At 40.9% G+C, this 18,759-nt stretch overlaps 1 protein-coding gene across 3 annotated transcripts in view; it reads right to left on the bottom strand.

Moving 5' to 3' along the window:
• CD99 (CD99 molecule (Xg blood group)) overlaps nucleotides 1-12,844 on the bottom strand; it is a 30,268-nt gene extending 17,424 nt beyond the window's left edge. The window contains exon 1 of one of the 3 annotated variants that reach the window (XM_031051101.2): nucleotides 12,381-12,844. In XM_031051101.2, coding sequence (XP_030906961.1) covers nucleotides 12,381-12,450 — 70 coding nt within the window. In that variant the 5' untranslated portion in view covers nucleotides 12,451-12,844. The remainder of the gene's footprint in view (nucleotides 1-12,380) is intronic. The other 2 variants (XM_031051102.2, XM_031051103.2) reach the window with 2 other exon arrangements.
• Nucleotides 12,845-18,759: the final 5,915 nt, after the last annotated feature.

The raw sequence follows: 18,759 nt of genomic DNA, 5'->3' as shown, positions 1-18,759 counted from the left end.
GGTCTCTTCCCTACTTTACCAATCAGTCTTTACAGTATGAAAGTGTATTAACTTTGTCAATAGTTCACATTATACACTGCAATGCAATAAGGTAGTGACTGGAGACTTTGGTGCTGTTTATGCTTAAGTAAAAGAAACAAAAGGACAGGTTGGTTCTGTAAATAAGAACTTTATTTCTTGGGATTTTAGAGCTATCTGTGAAGGACAGAAGATTCCTTTTTTAAGGATAAAAGATAGACCTGTACAACCAAATAAATTAAATGCCACCATCCCAGCCCCTTTAACACCTCTTTAAAACACTCCCAGCATCAGCTGGCACCATAGATAAGTAACTGTAGCAAGACTAACTCCAAAAACATTTGGATCAATAGACAAGCAGCAAGAATGCTACAGAAACACAGGCGTTTTGCAAAATTTGACTATGACTGTAAACAGTAGCGTGGGTATCAGTGACTAGTCAAATCACATTGTACTTGAATGGTTGAAGGCTATGAGAACCCTCTGTGAAAATACATTCAGGGTTCCCTAATTTAATTAGGCCACCTTGTGCACATGAATAAATATTTACCCTTCCAATTCTTTATTTTGCATCCTAGTCTCAAGTTGGCACGGGCTAGCTGCAGATTTTCATAACTCTCTCTGAAGGTCAAAGTCAGTACATCAGCACTCCTCTCTTCCAAAGTCAAGGAATCTTGTTACTTCTTGAGGATTTCTGCGCTTAGATCTCCTAACAGCTTCAACAGTTCTTGGCACCAACCTTTCCACAGTTGACTGACATCCATGAAACCTCTTGCTCTGAAGCATGTACTCCAGAACAGTGGGCACAACAACAAGCAGGTAAAACTACAGTTTGAGAACTGTAGAGCAATATACACACTTATGGCATCAAGATGGACATCAGAGCTGGAGCATGTATTCAAGCCCCTTTGAACACTCAGTGTTCTCACCTTCATGAACAGTTTCATGACCGTTAAACCACAGTGGGATAACAACCCAAACTGCAGGCAGCATCATACACTGGAAAGAATAGAATGGTGGTTAATCAAGGAATTAGTCTCAAATTTAAGAAAACTGTTTTATCCAAGCAGGCTGCAAGCTCTTCAATGGTTGTGTAATTTTATAAAACCATTGGTTCTCCTGAAAGTAAAACTGACAACACACAACCTAATGCTATTTTATCACCAGAAGTTTATCTATACTTCTATTCAAAAACAACATTCACCTCCCTTTGCCCTAAAAACCTGTACATGCATTTGTGCAGTTCAGCACTGTGCCCAGCCTTGTGTGAAAAAATAGAGGTGTGTTTTCAGGGCAATTGTGTGATCTTGAGCCACGACTTCAAGAGTCGAGTGTTTTTTCTAGTCATCCCAATTCAATAAAAAAACTTTACACAGCAATAAAGTGTGCAGGATGATAGACTGGAGGCTTTCCTACCCACCAAATCGACAGCAAACATCAACATTTCGGATTGTCTGTATCCTTATTTGTTCACACTCTGCACCTCTGGCAGCCTCTTGGTTTGGGCAAGGAGGGACAGAAGAAAGAGCAGTCCCAGAGGGGGCTCGAAAGAAAAGGTAAGCGCAGCAGCAAGGCTCAGCAGCAGAAAGGCTAGGGAGGTCTGCACTAGATGAAAGATGGTAAAATTTCAGCACAAGGAAGAAGGAAGCTTTAAAAAACCAAGATTTGTGATATGGCAGAGTGAAATAAAAGCTCCAAAACCTCAGCAGTTAGGAGTGGTAAATGATCCTCACTTTGATTAAGGAAAAAGAATTTCAATTATAATTTATTATGAACAAGTAAATGAAACATGGCCTTCCATTTAGAAATTCATTCTTCAAAATAAAATTTAGTGGAGATATATAATTGCATCATGCACTAGGTCGAGAGAACTCTTATTTTTTTTACAACAGTACACCAAAATGATGGCTCTTAGTAAGCAGAATTGTTTTATGTCTGCAGATAGCTGTCAGCTGACAACTCACTTCATGGCCTGTTTCTTTTACTTTCCTCAACAGAAATGTTTACCAGTTTAATACAGTTTGTACTCTAATACCAAATCCAAACAAAATCCGTAATCTAGTCAGAAACATTAACTGAACAGTAAAATTGACTTTGCTTTCCTAGACTCTTCTTCATCATGGCTTGTTCAGCTATGGCTAAAACGACTTTCTCAGCCTTTTCAATCTGCGTATTTAAAAATAGCTACTACAGCTTTTGCTGAAAGAAAGAGGAAGAATTTGGGTTTTACAATGACGGTTTCCTGCAGGAAAGCGGGGGTAGAGGAAACCAGACCCAGTACAGTGGTTTGTAATGATTCAACTTGTATTTTAATCCATTGCTCTCAGATTGAATCAGTTTTGGCAGTAATCAACTCATTTTATAACAAAACCTATTGTTCTGCTCAAATTTCAAACACTGACACGTTTCAGTGGTACCAGTGACGCTTTTCTTCCTACACATATTTATTATTAAGGGATTAATTGAGACAGAATTGCATTAAATGACAATTCAGTGAGCCAGCATTTTGCAGCTCATGCTCCATTGTACCACACCAGTACTGGTTGGGAAACGTGCAGACTAGCTTCAGCCACAGGATGTGTGATGTGACAGCAGCCTGCTTCTCCGGGCAATGTGCAGCGCTGCAAGAAAAGACTTATTTTTGATACTTCAATTAACTTTGTGTCATGTACACAAAATTAGTACCTAAAAGAAATATTTCTGAAGGACAGCCATGCACCCAGAGATGCTGCATGCACCCAAGTCAATGTGGCTAGTCCTAGTTGCCTAAACCAGACAGATAAAAACCCTGAATAAATTAGTTGGGATTTAACTAAGTGACAGCCACGTACAGCAAGCCAGAAATGTGGCACAGGTTTTGTCGGATGAGGGTTTATTTTTTGTTTCTCATTTTAAAAAGGGTTGGGGTTTTTGTTGTTGTTTGGTTGGTTTGGTTTTTTTTTACCACTCATCCTTCATTACTGTTACTTGAGGAAGTAGATAAATCTTCCTTCAGTACCAAAGCAATCTTCCTCATAGTTCCAATGTGTTTATGCACTCCGCAAAACATCTGGAATGCGTTCACAGTGAAATCATAAGCATTTCTAGTTCAAGTGCATCTTGTGAAAATACTTCTGCTATATTTAGATGAAAACTTTTATCAAGAATTCTCCATGTCCACCCTAAGAAATAGTTTCACCACCTCCACTCTGATTCTTTATCACCTTCTAACATGAGCTGGATTTTATATTCCAGGGTAATCACCTGCAGGCAGCTATTACACATACCAGACTTTAATCTGCAGTATACATTTACTTGTTTTGTACCCCACCACAGGAAAGCATGGAGTGGATGGAAAAATTGTCCTCAGGTCGGATAAGAATTGCAAGCTGAAGGAAGCTGTGCTTGGGTGCAGGACTGGCAGTAGAGGCCAGGGACAAAGATGCAATGGCAACACACAAGGGAAGGGAGTAGAAAAAGCTGTGTGTGGGAAAGAGGAAGGAGACAGAGTCAAACAGGTCTGGATGCAGAGAAGTTACCAGCTTGCTACAGGTGCAATCACAGGTCTTCCTTGAGGTGTTTGGGGAAAAAAAGTCAACATCTCCCTGTAGTTAGCAAAGAGCTGGCCTTTACAGAGCCCAAAACAGCAAAAACAAAAGCTTGGAAGTTTTGAGAGAAGGGGGAGGACGTTGAAAATCAGACTGCAAACCTGGCCAAGACAAGAGAAGGGGCAGATCTGATCTGAAGAGATGATGTTTGTATAACCATTTGCAACATTTCGGGAGGGAGAGGGCAGGGAATAGTTGGTGAAGAAACTACTGCATTAGGGATTCAGTTGCAAGATGCCTGGCATTCAGGATATACTAAGAATCATAGAGGCAGGCAGAGATTCCTGTCATCAAAGGGGGAATACAGACAGGCATGAATAGCTGAAGGTGAGGGAAGAAGCAGTAGATTGAGATGAAGAGAAATACAGAAGAAGATAGCCTTATGCAAAAGCTTTCCACACAGGCTTCCCCAAACCCCTCCCTCGAACCTTACCCTGAAACTTCTTGTTTCTAAATTTAGTAACAACTTCTGTGACTCCAGAGTGGTTTGTTTTGTCCAACAATAGCATCAGCTCTAATAAAAACTGTATGCTACCCAGCACATTCGCCCCACTTATTTTTAATTCACCACATCATGCTACTATTACTATCACTTCACAAAGGTTTCGTATTTTCCTCCAAATCACAGGAAATAAACAAGTGGCAGTAAAATGTAAATATGACCACTGTAACTCCATGTTTTCCAGATAGAAGAATCATAGAATAGTTAGGGTTGGAAAGGACCTTAAGGCTGTCTAGTTCCAACCCACCTGCCATGGGCAGGGACACCTCACACTAAACCATGCCACCCAAGGCTTCATCCAGCCTGGCCTTGAACACTGCCAGGGATGAAGAGCATTCACAACCTCCCTGGGCAACCCATTCCAGCGCCTCACCACCCTTACAATAAAAAACTTCCTCCTTATATCCAATCTAAACTTCCCCTGTTTAAGTTTTAACCCACTGCCCCTTGTCCTATCACTACAGTCCCTAATGAAGAGTCCCTCCCCAGCATCCTTATAAGCCCCCTTCAGATAATGGAAGACAGAAAAGGTTTAGAGGGTAGTCTTTTTCTGGCAGTAACAAAACAAGTTGTACTACCAATATTGCAAAGTATAACTAGACTTGCAGAATTTGTTGTCCTGGAAATATCAGAATTTAACAAATTTTTCACTTAGTTTTCCCCTCAAAGTATTGGACTTCTTCACAAACAGAAAAGATGGAAGCAATATTTTATGTAGTTAAGCAAAAAGCATATAAAGACAGTTTTATAAATAAAATAGGATTTTTACCAATGAAATCAATGGGTGTTTAATTAAAAAGAATTTCGATTTCATGGAAAGATTAACTTTATCCTGAGTTATAACATTTATCTGATGAAAGTACAACTGCTATCCTAAAAAAATAAAACAAGTTTGATTTTACCAAGATTAAAACTCTTTGGCTCAAATTGAAATGTGTTTTGTGGATACTCTACACACATCAAGTAATCAGTATCATTTCTCATGAAAAATTCTGAAGAAATGAGAGATTCACCTGGAGTTTTGCAGGCTCAATCTATAAAGTAAGTAGAACAGAAATAACATCTGCAGTTAGTTACCAATTGCCTCAGTCAAAAGATTTTCCCTTTAGAAGTACAGTTAAAGACAGCATTTCTTACATGTTTGTAGTATGTGTACTCATCACAGGTGACTGAAATCTCTATGAAAGAAACAAACTGCAATTATTAAGCATCCAACGATGTTGTGTTATGAGACCTGATTTAAAATGTAAATGTTTTCTTCCAAAATGATCTTTTCCCCAAAATATGTCAGAATGATTCCTGCGTTTGACATTTTAATCATGTATTTTACAGGAACTGTTCTACATTTTTAAAAAAAACAACCTGTTATATATATAGAAAAACTATTGTAAACGGGCCTGATGCCACAAAGAACTAAGTTCTTGGACTGTCACAGGAATGTGCCCTATGACTTTTTGGAATTCTTTGTAGAAAATCTGGATCCTATTCTTCTGGGCTCCACAGTCACATCAAATGCAGAGACTAAACCAGTTTAAAAGGAGTTTGTGATGAGTATCACTGCAGTAATTTTTATTCCCATGAAGTGAAAAATATGCTTTCCTGCAGCAAGCACCAAAATCTTTCCCAGACTAGAATTTACAAGCATACAAACAAAGCAAGACTTCTGGTAGTTTTTTTTTTTTAATACAAAAACACAAACTTAAAACTAGTTTTTATGATAGCAAGCAACCTTCCAAACACTAGCTTTTGAAGTGTTGGTCCCAAGTCTGGCAGCAGGCACAGATTTGTTGGGTTGTCTGGGGAAGGTGGCAAAGCACCAGCTGGCCCCATCTACATCATGCCCTAACAGATACTGGTGCTCAGTGCACCTTATTGCCCTTGTGTAGCAGTGATAAATAAGTAGCTATTCCCAGAGTAACTGTGGAAAACACATCTTCCTCTAGTTAAAGGGAGTCTCAGCTTGAGGCTACAAGATTGGTAGCCCCTACCTGTTGCCACCACTGCTATTGCCCCTACCCTCCTAGGGCTTTACTTTCTTGAGTAATGTAGACAGACATATGAGACAGAAAAGCACTGGGCTTTTTGATACAGGCAGTGTACTTTGTACAGGAGGGAACCAGCTACAGGACTCTTACTGACCCCAATAATGTTGCTTGTACATATATAGACCCAGCAGTTCTTCCATTAGCAACACAAACTATTTGCTGAAAAGGTATTGAACTGATTGATGAGATCTAAAAAGAAATTAGCAACTGATTGCTGGAAAAATAAGAGGAGTGGGGCTCTCAATCGCATTTACCTTACAATAGTCCTGTTTGGCCCATCCAGAAGGATGGTCTCCATACTGGAGAATGGCTGTTAAAAACAGACATCAGAGATTTGAATAATGCAGCTGCTGCATTAGCAAATGTAGTTCCAGGCTCGTTGCAGCTCTTGCATGAGCCAGAAGCCAAAAAATATGCCTGTTACAGCTGATTAACATTATAAATGCTACAGCTGATGTTGCAAACACTTTCCAATCCCTCTGGATGGAGAAGCAAGACCCCAGTTTTCTTCACCTGGAATAGTGCGCCATGTCTCAAAATGGCTATTGCAAGGGGTGGAAACAGCCCTACCATCTGCCATGGCATCATCCACAAAATTTTAAAGCAGCTTCTCTCTAGAGAATTCTCCCACTGCAGTGTTTATTTATTAATTAGTAGAAAAACTGGAATCAAAGACTGGAATCATGATAACCAGCAGCAGTGAGGAAAACGACTTTCAGCAGAAGAACAGAAAGTAACACAACAGCGACTTGGAGAAACATCTACTTGAACACAGAGTGCTAATGAGTATCTGAAATACAAAGGCAATCTGAGAGACATAACCAGGATGACCTGTTAGCTCAACTTGTCAGAATAGATTTAGGGTGTGAGCACAAAGGAGAGCTATTTTTAGTCAGACAGGTCCACAAAACTACTGCTTATGTACTGAGGCAGAGAACATGGCTTAGACTTATCTCAGGAAGCCATAGCGCAAGCAATCAAGCAGTGTGAGATGCCACAGTGTGATCTGCGGAATAATATAACATATATGGAAAGTATGAGCCAGTATGTGTCTGAAGAAGCGTGGCAAGCAGATTGTCCCCTTCTCTTCAGCAACACCAGCATGTGTTGTGTCCTTACAGTGGCAAAGCTAGAAATGCATTGCTAGGAACTTTTCTACTTGGACAGAATACATAGGCAGCACCCTAGATGGAAAAAACAAGCGTAATTGTTGGTATGATGGAATGCAGCTTTGGCTAGACTCAGACAGCAGCAGTCATTTCAAAACCACAGCTGTCCAAGAATGAGGGGGAAATTATGCAGCAGAGTGGTTGTTATTATATTCCCTCTAATCCCCAGGCACCTGGAAAGACACAGCAGTACAATGGTTTACTTCAAACTGCACCCCAGGGAAAGGGAATCTCACCTCTACAAAGCTGGGTGGGGGTGGAGGTGGGCTAGTTGACACAGAAGTACAAGCCCATCATAGCAGCCCTGCAGAAAACCATTTACCACAAGCTCAGTTGGGTGGCAAAGTATGAGCCAGCTCTGAGAACACCAGAATTCAGAAAAGGTTACTGTTTATCCTCCTGCAGCAATCCCTAAAAATTTTAATTCCTAAAGGAGTCCTTACCACTTGAAGACCAGAAAATGCCTAGTAGGCAGGATTTGGAAAAGTGATAATGAAATTAAATATGGGCTGCTACATATGATAAAAAAAAAAAATCTTGTTTTATCTTAGAAACTATGCCATATGTTTTGGAGACACAAGATGTATATGTCCAAACAGTTTGTAGGCACACACTGCTCAGGAATATACAGGACGTGAACTAGGCAGGGTTTCAGCAGCAGAGGGTGCAGGATGCCCTGCCTGGGAAGAGGCCATGAACTTCCCGGTGTTACTGTCATGTCACATTGGCACTGACACGAACAGTGTGCACCAAACCAACTGGCCAGAGGAACACAGCAAGAATAAGAAACAGCTTCAGCCAGCAGGTACAGAAAACACCAGTCTGAAAGACTTGCAGAAGGGACACGGCAGGAAATGTGCTCTGGGCAGGAAAGGTTCCATGCCAACACGGTATGTGCCTGAGGAACTGCAGCTATGAGCCATCTACATCAGGGAAAGGGCACCCTTGAGGGACTGCAGCTGTGGGCTACTGACACTAGAGCCACACTCACACCAGAGCAATGGCAGCCTTGAGGGACCATAAGCAACCCTCACTGGGGCAGGGGCACTCAGAAGCAACAAGTAGCAAAGGAAAATCAGTAGGAAGTAAGGAGGAGCAGCAGAAAGAAACCATGAGGTGTATGACTTCCTGCTCTGCCTGTCATACCACTGAAGGAGCAGGGGATGGGCCGAGCATAACCTGCAGCAAAAAACAGGATGGGCAGGGTAGAGGTGTTTGGCTTAAGCTAAAAGCAGGGAAGGGGGAGGACCTTAGGGGTTTTGATATATCATTTTCTTTCTCTCAATGCCCAAATGCATTAGCAGAAGTTCAGGTTAACTGACAGTAAACTAACTTAAACTTCCTGAGTTGAGACTGTTTTGCTCATAATATTCTCTCAAATTTTATTAGGCTTTAAAGAGCAGGTCTCCCTGCTAGAGCATGGAAAACAGTTTGGCTAAAAGAAAGAGGCTTGCCCCTGACAAGATGATCTTAACTGATCAAGTTTAATACTATTACTGCATTTCACTAACACAGCTGTCACCTGACAAAACAGAAGTCCATTGCAGTGAGAGGTTCAAGACAGCAAGAGGTAAAGCAGAGTCCCTTCTCAAGCACAGGCAACCCCACCACATGCACCAGAGTAACATCAGGAAAATACTGGTCTTGGCTGGACAGCAGTAGGCTGAGTCATGTTTACCTCCTGCCAAGCTAAAACACTGTAACCAGGGAAAAATTAGGGATTGCTGCAGTGATGTCATTTTGATGTAGCAGTACAGTGGCCATTTTATATAAATACCACCACATTAAAAAAAAAGAACAACCAACCTCTTAGCCATTTTAAATTAGAGTACACAGAAAGATGCAGAAACATGTTGCACCTTCCAAGTTCATGCTGACATGTATGCACACTAGCACTGCTACTAAAACTGCTCAACTGAAAGTAAGTTGTGTTGTGTTGTGTTGTGTTTGTTGGGGGGGCGGGGGGGGCTTGTTGGGTGTGGGCTTGGGTTTTTTTTTTTTTTTTTGCTGTTTTTTGTTTGTTTTTTAATCAGATTTAAACAGCAAACAACTCCAGAGCCCACAAAGCAGAGATCAGCCTCCAGCTGAAAAGCTCCATCTACTTGATTATACACATGCTCTTTTCACCATCTTTCATCCAGCTAGTCATTTTTCTCAACACTGACTTGCCTCAGCAATAAGTCAGGGGCACAAGTGTTTTCTTCCTTTTGCTCACAGCCCTATAATTATAGTAGTCATACAAAGAAGAGATATCTACCTGTAACTTAACCTAGGATACTGATCATACAACATAGATACCTCAGCTTCTAGCACATATTTTGCTTGCCTCCTGGTGCTTACTACCACAACTGTGTTTCAATCAACAAACTCTACTCAATCCTTGCAAAGAATACTTAAATAATATAATCTTCAGTCCAAACCAGAGATCCTCAGTCAGAAGACAGATTTTTATGCCTTTATCTTTCTCCAGTAGAAAGGAAGACTTTTGAGCCTTGTGTCTGCATGCAGCAGTTCTCTGCTGCTCATCCTGTATGAATTCTTTTGTTTAGCTTTCCTTCTGCTGTGCTCTTCCTATTAATTGTACAGAAGATCTGCTGCCTAATACTTTGCTGTTGTTGTATTTTGAAAACCAGATGCCTAAAATTAGATACTGGGCTACCCCAGTAATTTTACAGACGCAAAATGGCTGAGCCAGCATCATGCCTCACAGCCAGCCAAAGCAGGCATCCTCCTGCCCCCCACTTCCCCCATCCCACTTCCACCTCATTTCTACTGTCCCATGCTGTACCCTGCCACTCCTTTGTGCTGGGTTCAAAACTCAAAGACTGCAGAGCAAACTCAATGCATCAGATTAGTCACTTGCTGACTTATCAAGCTGAATCATCTCAGTACAGGCCCCAGTGGGCACTGGACCAAAGGAGGAGAAAAAATGGAAAGATCCCACTCCTCAGCAGGGGCAAGCTGTCAGACTGCATGTAGAAACCCATGATATAAAAATTCACATTCAACCTTCTTCTGGATTCAGCCCCAACAATATCTAAATTCCAGCTTTGCCTTACTTGGAGAGCTCATACTTGGCAAATGAGACAACACTTTAATACCAGTTCTGAGGTTAAAACTGCAAGCTCTTTTTCTAAGCAGGCTCAAATAACAAAGTTCACCCTTGCTTAATAATATATTCAAATCCTGCTAGCAGCTTTCACATGCCTAAAATGGATGATCTGATAATAAATTCTCAGTCCAGAGGCATACACTCATCCACTCAGATTATGAAAGCAAGCAGTCCCAGTGAAACCAGTCACCTCCAAACTGTCATACAACAGCTGAGCTGCTTGTAAGGCAAGACCCTTAACCTTCCACAGCAGTTCTGCAAATTCACACTACAGACAGCCTGCCAACAGTGACATCAACATTCCCGAAAGTATGTCATGTAGGTTTTGCCTTTATTATAATGTAAGTTTGCTCTACTAGAAATGTGCAATTCCCCTGGAGGGCCCCACCCTCCCAGGGCTGACGTTCTCAACAGTTCTGAATTCTTATACATTTTGTGTAAGTAAAAAGTGTCCAAACTAACTATAACCTATCTACTCAGCTTGTGTTATCAGGAGTCAACAGTATGCACATAAACTAAGCAGCTTTTTCAAAGCAATCTATTAAAAATGTAGGATCATTTCCTCAGAATTCAAAACAAAAGCCCTGAAGGCAGTTTCTGGGCACTTCCTCTCCAGTGAAGCAGAAATCAGACAGACTCTCTTCACCTCCAAACTTCTTGGCAGAAAGTTTAGGAAGACTACTTTTGAGTCACACCAGATACTTCCACATCTTAAGAGCATCACACAAAAACCTCGCTGTCCATGACTGTGAGGACTGCTTGCAGGGGAAAAGAATCAAATTTCCCAGTTAAGCAGTAAGGTGATATCTAAATGTCAGAAGCCTGAATCATCTGTCAGATTTAAAGGTGGTTTCGGTAAAATTGTACTAATTGTCCAAGAGCTCAGCTTTGCTAACCAACTTGTTAAGACTACAATAAGGCCACAGCATAAAAACTGAAATCAAATGGGCTTGATGCCAAGCTGCTTATCCTGCGTACATTATCTACAGCTTCCAGTCAAAGTTAAGAGACAGATATTTAAGTGTTACTTTTACAAAGCACTGGAAAGAAAACACCTAGGCATAGCACTGAGTATTCATATTAACACAGGAAAAAAAGGTTCCTTAGAAATAAATCATATAAACAGGAAATAACAATTTGCATGGCATATTCAAGTTAGGAATCTTCCTCCAGAAAAAAAAAAAAAAAAAAAAAAAAAAAAAAAAAAAAACCGACCCCCAGGTACTGGGAACTTTGCTTCTTTTCTCCCCCACTGAAACTGTTCCCTTATACCAAATACGAACGTTCTATTTATTACATACACACCATTTTTATCAGTGTTCAGAGAAATTCATCCCTGACACAGGCTGAAGCCATGAGCAGCTTATCAGAAAAATATACTGGTGGGTTTTACCCTGCTGTTTTGCCATAGTATATTTACTTTGGTTTGAAGGTCTTTTGTGGTAACTAACTGCCTGATGCACTCGAATTGCTGTAACTCCGCTTTCTTTCCTAAAATGGAAGCAGAACTCCAGTAGAGCCCCCCGCCGCCCCGATACCCCCTTCAAGCCTCCTTCACGGGCCCCCAGCACCCAATGATCCCAGTGGGGAGAGTGCCACGTATTTACCGAAGAGCTTCAAAACAAGACAGAGTTTCCAGTCCCGGAGCCGGACAGAAAACTCAGGAATACTTTTCCAGTTAACAGTGGAAAAAAGTCAAACCAAACACACAGGCAACAAAAAAAAAAAAAAAAAAAAAAAAATATGGAAGGACAGCGCGCCATTTCCCTGTCCCGGACAGAGACGGCAGCCAACGCCTGGGGACCCGCCAGGCTCCATCCCGTGCCCCTCTCCTCTGTGCCGACCCATACCCCGGTTATAGAAGACAGACCAGCAGTCCCCACCCAAGACCAGCGGGGCAGCGGGGATCCGTGGCAAGTCCGCTACCCTGCGTCCGCCCGTCCTCACCTTGGGCAATAACCAAGAGGGAGAGCAACACCAGCACCAGCACCCCAGGAAGAAGCCTCCAACGCTGCATGACTGCCTGCCTTACAGACGGCGCCCGCTCTCTAACCGCTACAGCTGCTCCCGCTTGGCCAGAGAGCGGCACCGTATCCGATAAGGGTGCGCCGCGAGGTACCCGCCCAGGCAGCTGCGCTGTTAGGGGAGGAGGAGAAGGGCGGTGGCCGCCTTTCCCTTCGGGGCTTTTCCCGGCGTGCGGGGTGCCAGCCGCTCCTGCCCGCTGCCGGTGTGCGAGCCTGTCCTCGGGGTAGTGGGGAGCCCGCAGCTCTCCTCAGGGGCGGGCTGTGGCTGGAGCCTTGTTCCGCGGCGGGCTGAAGCCAGGAGCCGGGTTTCACGTGTGGGACACGTCGAGTCGTCCCGGCTCCGGCGGGCTGGAGCAGGAGCACGAGTATGTGCTGCTCAGCACCGGCGGCTCCTGCAGACGGAGGGAAGCACCGGACCAAGGAGCCCCGAAAAGACATGTTCGCTAGACGAAATGAGCCTCCGCGCTTGAACGCTGGCCACAGCTTTTAATAGTAGATGCGTACTGCTCTCTCTTCACCCAGCACTCTCTTTTCCCGCTTTTCCTTAGGAGAAGTTACCCAACACTAAACATGCCAAGATGCTGAATAATATTGCCCGTAGCAAGCTTTGGGTTTTTTTTTTTTCTTGTTCATTTGATTGGACAGAAAGTCGTTAAAATAGCTTTAATATGTGCAAGCAATGCTGCACTGCGTGCACAACTGATGGGTACAGATGAAACCTCTGTGCAGTTTCTTAACTAATTTTGCTGGTGTGGGAAGGTGAATACTAAAGACCCTGTTTTCATAGAAGTCCTTTTCCATTGGCCATTTTGTGTCATGTATTGAATACTTTGGGTTGAGGGCCAGCTGGTCTCCTGGGAGCTGTTGTATCAGCCTGGAAGTGCTGCTGGTGTGGGTCAGGGTGTTGACACAGTTGTGTTGTGCTCTGCCTGGGGACACAGATGACAAAACACTTCTCCTAGATCCTGATTTTCACTTAGTGACTATGCACTGATGATTGACTGGATGATAAGTAGTTCACTGGCACACAGAGTGTGACTTTGAACATAACTGGTGGTGTGCTGCCGACTTGAATTCACTGGTCATAAGCCTGTACCTTCCTCTGAGGTGTCTATGCCTCTTCTCTAGCATTTGTAGGATCTGGAAAAGTGGGAAGTGAAGGAGTCAGTGAATCTCTGTCACCAGTTCATAAATTGATGGTAATACTTTATTCTCTTTGACAGCACTTAGGCATGTATTTTTTAAATTTAACACAAGCGATAAAGACTTTAACTGTAGTAACAGATTTAAACACACTTAATCTTAAAATTGTGTTGCATTTTAAAGTAGGGATAAACATTTCCACTAAAATACTTGAGTTTTGCAGAAGGAGTACTGGAGTTAACATTAGGTTGTTGTTAGTTGCTTCCTTTTTTTCTGGACTTCAACCCTATAAGGTAACATTGAATCTATACATATGCATTGGGTATGCCAGTAGCGTAGATCCAGTCATTACATTTAGGTGCACAAACACAGGACATTATTGATGTTGCTCAAAGGATATCCTTTAACAGAGTGTTTGTTTATAGTGGTTGTTAGTCATCATCTAAGGAGTTGCTGTTTTGACAAACAGAACAAGAATTGGTACTCCTCAGAGTACTGCATGCTTCTCTGTTAAAGTCATCATACCAAAACACTTTTTTGGTCTTTTGTTTTCTTCAGGATTGCAGAAGTAACAGAGAAGGCCTGGTTATCTCACCGAAATTACCATGCCAGATCAGGGCCCTGTAGCTTCTTGTTTCCAGAATTAGTCTTTGTCAAAGTTACCGTCTTCAGATGAGATAAAAGCCACTTCCTGTTAGAACAGATAAGAGATGACTGCTTTGCACTGGAGCCAGTAGGTTTTCCACTTAGTTCAGTCCTTGAGGCAGGGGTGCAGTTTGCTGGTATATGCCACTTTATAGCTAATAAATTTTTCAGATTTATGAATATCAGGATATTTTTTTTTCAGTCTTACTAATCTTCTGATCTGAATGTTTCACTGACACCTTGTGAAAATGAGTTCATAATTTGTGGTTACCAGCTCTTCTACATGTGAAATTTTGATCAGAAAAACACCCAGGCTTTGTCCTTCCACATGTATAGCCAACTCATCTGTAAAAATAAAAATAATTTAGTAACAATGCTGGTCATCCGATTGTGTGAGTAATCCCAGACCCACTTCTTCTGGTAGCACCTGTCTTTGACCCACTCAACCTGAAATGATTCCTCTGCCAGGTCTTTCACTCTGTCTGTGTCCTGCCCATAGCCTCTACTAGGAAGCTTCTGCAAACAGCTTGGGCATTCTGATCTGAATCATGGCTGATCTGAAAATGCCTTAGAAGGAGAGAAGGTTACCTTAAGACTTATTCCTAAAGAACAGGATCTTTAAAAGACATGCACAGTCTATTTGGTCAGATAAAAAATAGGACTTGTACAGAAGCACAATGAAGGCTAGAAGTTGTAAACTCAGATTAAAGTGTTCAAAGTTAAACAAACTCAGTGATGTGAGTAGCTTTGGAGCTGTCTTTGGAGCTGTTTGTGACCTATGAAGATAAATGCTCCTTCTTCTCAGTTTCTTCCAATTCATCTTCTGAAGTAAAATCATTGTAGCTCTTTTCCTGCCTCAAAATAATTTTTGTCCCTTTTACTTATGAGCTCCCAGTCTTTTCAGAAACAGCACAGATCTCCAAATGTTCAAAGAAGCAAAGGAAAGACAAATAGATTTTTATTTTCTAAAAGCAAAGTCTTCATGGGGCAGTCAAAACCCTACTGCTCATCTCCTGAGAACACCTTTTGAAAGAAGGCGGCCACAGCCACTGCCGTGGATGGTAAAGCAGATTGGTGAAGACAGCACTAGGGAAAAAAGGAGGTGTGCAATATTGGCAGTGGTGAAAAGCTATTATATGAAGTGCACACACATTTGATTACTGTTAAAAAGTTGGTATGAGTACAAAAATAACCAGATTACATTGCCTTTTTTACTTTTCATATCCACCAGAATTTGGCAATAACTCTATGATGATTCTTTTTATTTCAGGTGGAATGTTTCTGACACCAAGAATACTTATGAGTAAGGGGCATATTTGGGTGTGTTGATGTTTTAGTTGTGGCCTCATCTATCAGCATGTATAGGAAGGCTCTTTAGCAGAAGCATCTCTTACTTTTTTTTAATCAATTGGAAATCAAACTGAAGGACAGGGTTTCACTGCTGGTTTCTGCTCTGGCATCTACTGAAGCATGTATTCCAAGCTTTGTTTCTTCTTTCTGTGGGGATATAAAGGTTCACATATGTACTTTATTTTTAAGTAAAAGTCAAATACATGAAACCTTATGTTCTCCCAGTGTTTTCATACTTAAGCTGTGGGAAGGTGAAGGGGTTAGTTCCACCAAAAAAGTTTCCTCTATATAAGAATAGTATTTTAGCAGCAAAATGAAGTTTTAGGGGCACTAACAAACTGATATGGTATAGTCAGTCAGTCAATGCATTTGAAAATTTCTTTTTTTTTTTAAAGGGTGAAATATAAAACTTGTATTACAAACATAGTTAACCCCCATTTGATCCTTGGGTAAGGATTATACAAACTGCATCAGATTTGTTTGGGATTTTTTGTTTGTTTAAAAGCAGCAGTATTATTTCCTGTTTTAAGTGTATGTTCAAAATGAGCCAAAGCTGCTGCAGGATCTGCTGTGTAACGTCTGCTGGCTCCCCTGTTGTGACCTGTTTTGTGATGCTCTCTGTTTTGCCAGACAGAAGACACATTAAGACATTGTAGCCTAAGGGTTTCTTCCTAGAGAAACAAATTACATTCCTCTACAACCAGCCTGTTCAATAGCAAAGATCATTTCAGAAAGGAGTTTCTGCAGCAGATGTGTAGATCCCAAACAGCCTCTGCAAAGGCCAGTTACATGGTCTTAGTCATCCTCGTCTTTTCCTGCAGTAAATACCTTCTCTGTTGATACTTGTTCCTTCCAGTAGCAGCAATACTGCAGTGTGTGTACATGACTTAAAGCACTAGCTTAGACAGTAAGGCACCAAGGTCTGTAGCAACTGAGAGCTCATCTCCTCTAAAGCTCATCCCATTTCTACTACTGTAGAGATTCATTCTATTACAGCTATCAGCTAGGTATTATTTCCTTTTCAGGTTCCCTCCACATAGCTTTCTATTTTGTTTTATTCTTTTCTGTCTTCCAGTAACATCTGTACATACTTTAGCTACATTTCCTATAGACTATCCAAAGATCTTTCTACGTCCAAAGTTTATTATTATTTTCATAACAGCTAATAAAGAGAAATATGATTTTATAGATCACTTTTTTTGGCATGATAATCGACATTTGAAGGGCTCTTTAAAAAGTAGCTGTATTTTGTATATCTTGTATGCCACTCAAAGTTTAGTTTCATAATAGAACATGCAGCTTATTGATTAATGAAATAACTTATTTCTCTTACAAGTTGTTGGTGGTTCTTTGTCATTATTGCAGTTTATCAGAAAAAGAGGGATATTTTATTTCCTGCGTAACCTTTTTTAAGCAAATACATCCCACAGCAGCAATGTTTAATATGTTCTTCCTCAGTAATGGAGACTCAGCTATGCTTTTATGCATACATCAGCAGAATACAAAGCTGTCAAACAGATTTGCGGTACTGCCACACAGGCTATTTGAATGGATTAATCTTAAAATCCATAATTGTAGATACTCGTTGCTACTTCTCTTCTGAGCATGTTTTCTTAACTAATATGTAGATCTTGAGGAACTAACTTTCCTGGAGTTTTCTAAGCAACCTCTTCTCTACTATTCTCTCCTTCTCTTAGGAGTCAAATTAATTTTCTTCTGGAATAACACACACCAGTAGAATTGGAACAAGTAACCTTTATTAGGATCAGGTGTTAAATAGCTAGCTGCCCATTGTCTAAGACACTGAATTAATTATACATAAGCAGTGGTTTGCTTAAGATGTTTTAGTAGCTCCTCTGAAAGATACAGCGATGTCAATGTAAGCAAGACTTCAAGAGTTCTTCTTTGTTAGAACTATTTCTGTGATATTTTTAGGCAAAGCATACCAAATGTGTTGCTTTTTAAAACATTATTATTTTGTATTTTTATCATTTCTTTTCTGTTGAACAAGTTTGTTTTGTTTTGTTTTACAATTAGTGCAGTGTGTTCACATTTCTGTTATTTATTGTTAAATATTTATATTCACCTTCTTTAATTAAAGATCAATTTTAATTCCTGTTTCAGAAGACTGCAGTATCTTCACTGAATTCTAGTAAGTTGAGGGAGGTTTTTGCTCTCTAGAGAGCAATTTGTAACAGTATGTCTTCATAATAGTATTTCCTATAAATGTCTAGTCTAGTACAAATGCTGAAAGCTGTCTAGTTGTAGCAGTATACGTTACAGACCTCTACATAGGTTTAGCAATTATAGTGAAAAGTGTTTTTTTTTTAAACAATAAAGGCTTGTAAGGTATTCTATAGTATAGACATATCCAAAGAAAGTAAAATAAGTCTTCTGCTGATAGAAGCTCTTGATTCCTCTAGTGATGTTTCAATTTTACTAACTGTATAAATCTCTCTTTGTAATTTAACTGCTGAGATTCAGGTTTAATGTTATGTATCTTTTGAAACCTGTTTTTCCTATATCCACATATTTCTATGAAACTTTGACAGTTTTAAGTCTGTTTTACTGTAAATATTTGGCTTAACGAAAAGGAAACCTGTAATATCTTTCCCCAGTTTCTGGCAAAGTAGTATTTTCAGTAATGAAATGTTTGTTCTTTTTGAAAAACCTGCGATGTCCAATTCTGTTTATTTTTTTATTCTAACAAAAAAAAATTAAATTTTAAGATGATAACTTAGTGCTGGTTTTGTATGTTGTATTCCCTGATATTAAATTGTCTTTGCTTTTCAGAGGAAGGAAGGAGAAAACTGGGGAGTTGAAACTAGATGATCTTTAGGGCCTCTTTCAACCCAAACCATTCTGTGATTCCACGATTCTGTGTCACTTCATGTGTTCCCCTTCCTTTCCTCTCCTTGGGAATGCAGCCCTGGATAACTAGGGCTTCCTAGGGCTTTCTTTCCTGGGTGCCCTCTGATCCATATAGCTGAAGCCTCCTGCAGTTTGCACCACAAAGCCACCTGCACCAGAGATGGGTGTTGGACCAGTTGCCCTCAGGGGCAGTTAGGCTGACACCATAGAATCATAGAACAGTTAGGGTTGGAAAGGACCTTAAGATCATCTAGTTCCAACCCCCCTACCATGGGGCAGGACCATCACACACC

The sequence above is a fragment of the Melopsittacus undulatus genome, chromosome 2 (genome assembly GCF_012275295.1).
Source record: "Melopsittacus undulatus isolate bMelUnd1 chromosome 2, bMelUnd1.mat.Z, whole genome shotgun sequence".
NCBI lineage: Eukaryota > Metazoa > Chordata > Aves > Psittaciformes > Psittaculidae > Melopsittacus > Melopsittacus undulatus.
The sequence above is the reverse complement of the archived record's forward strand: the minus strand, read 5'-3'. Positions and strand labels throughout refer to the sequence as shown.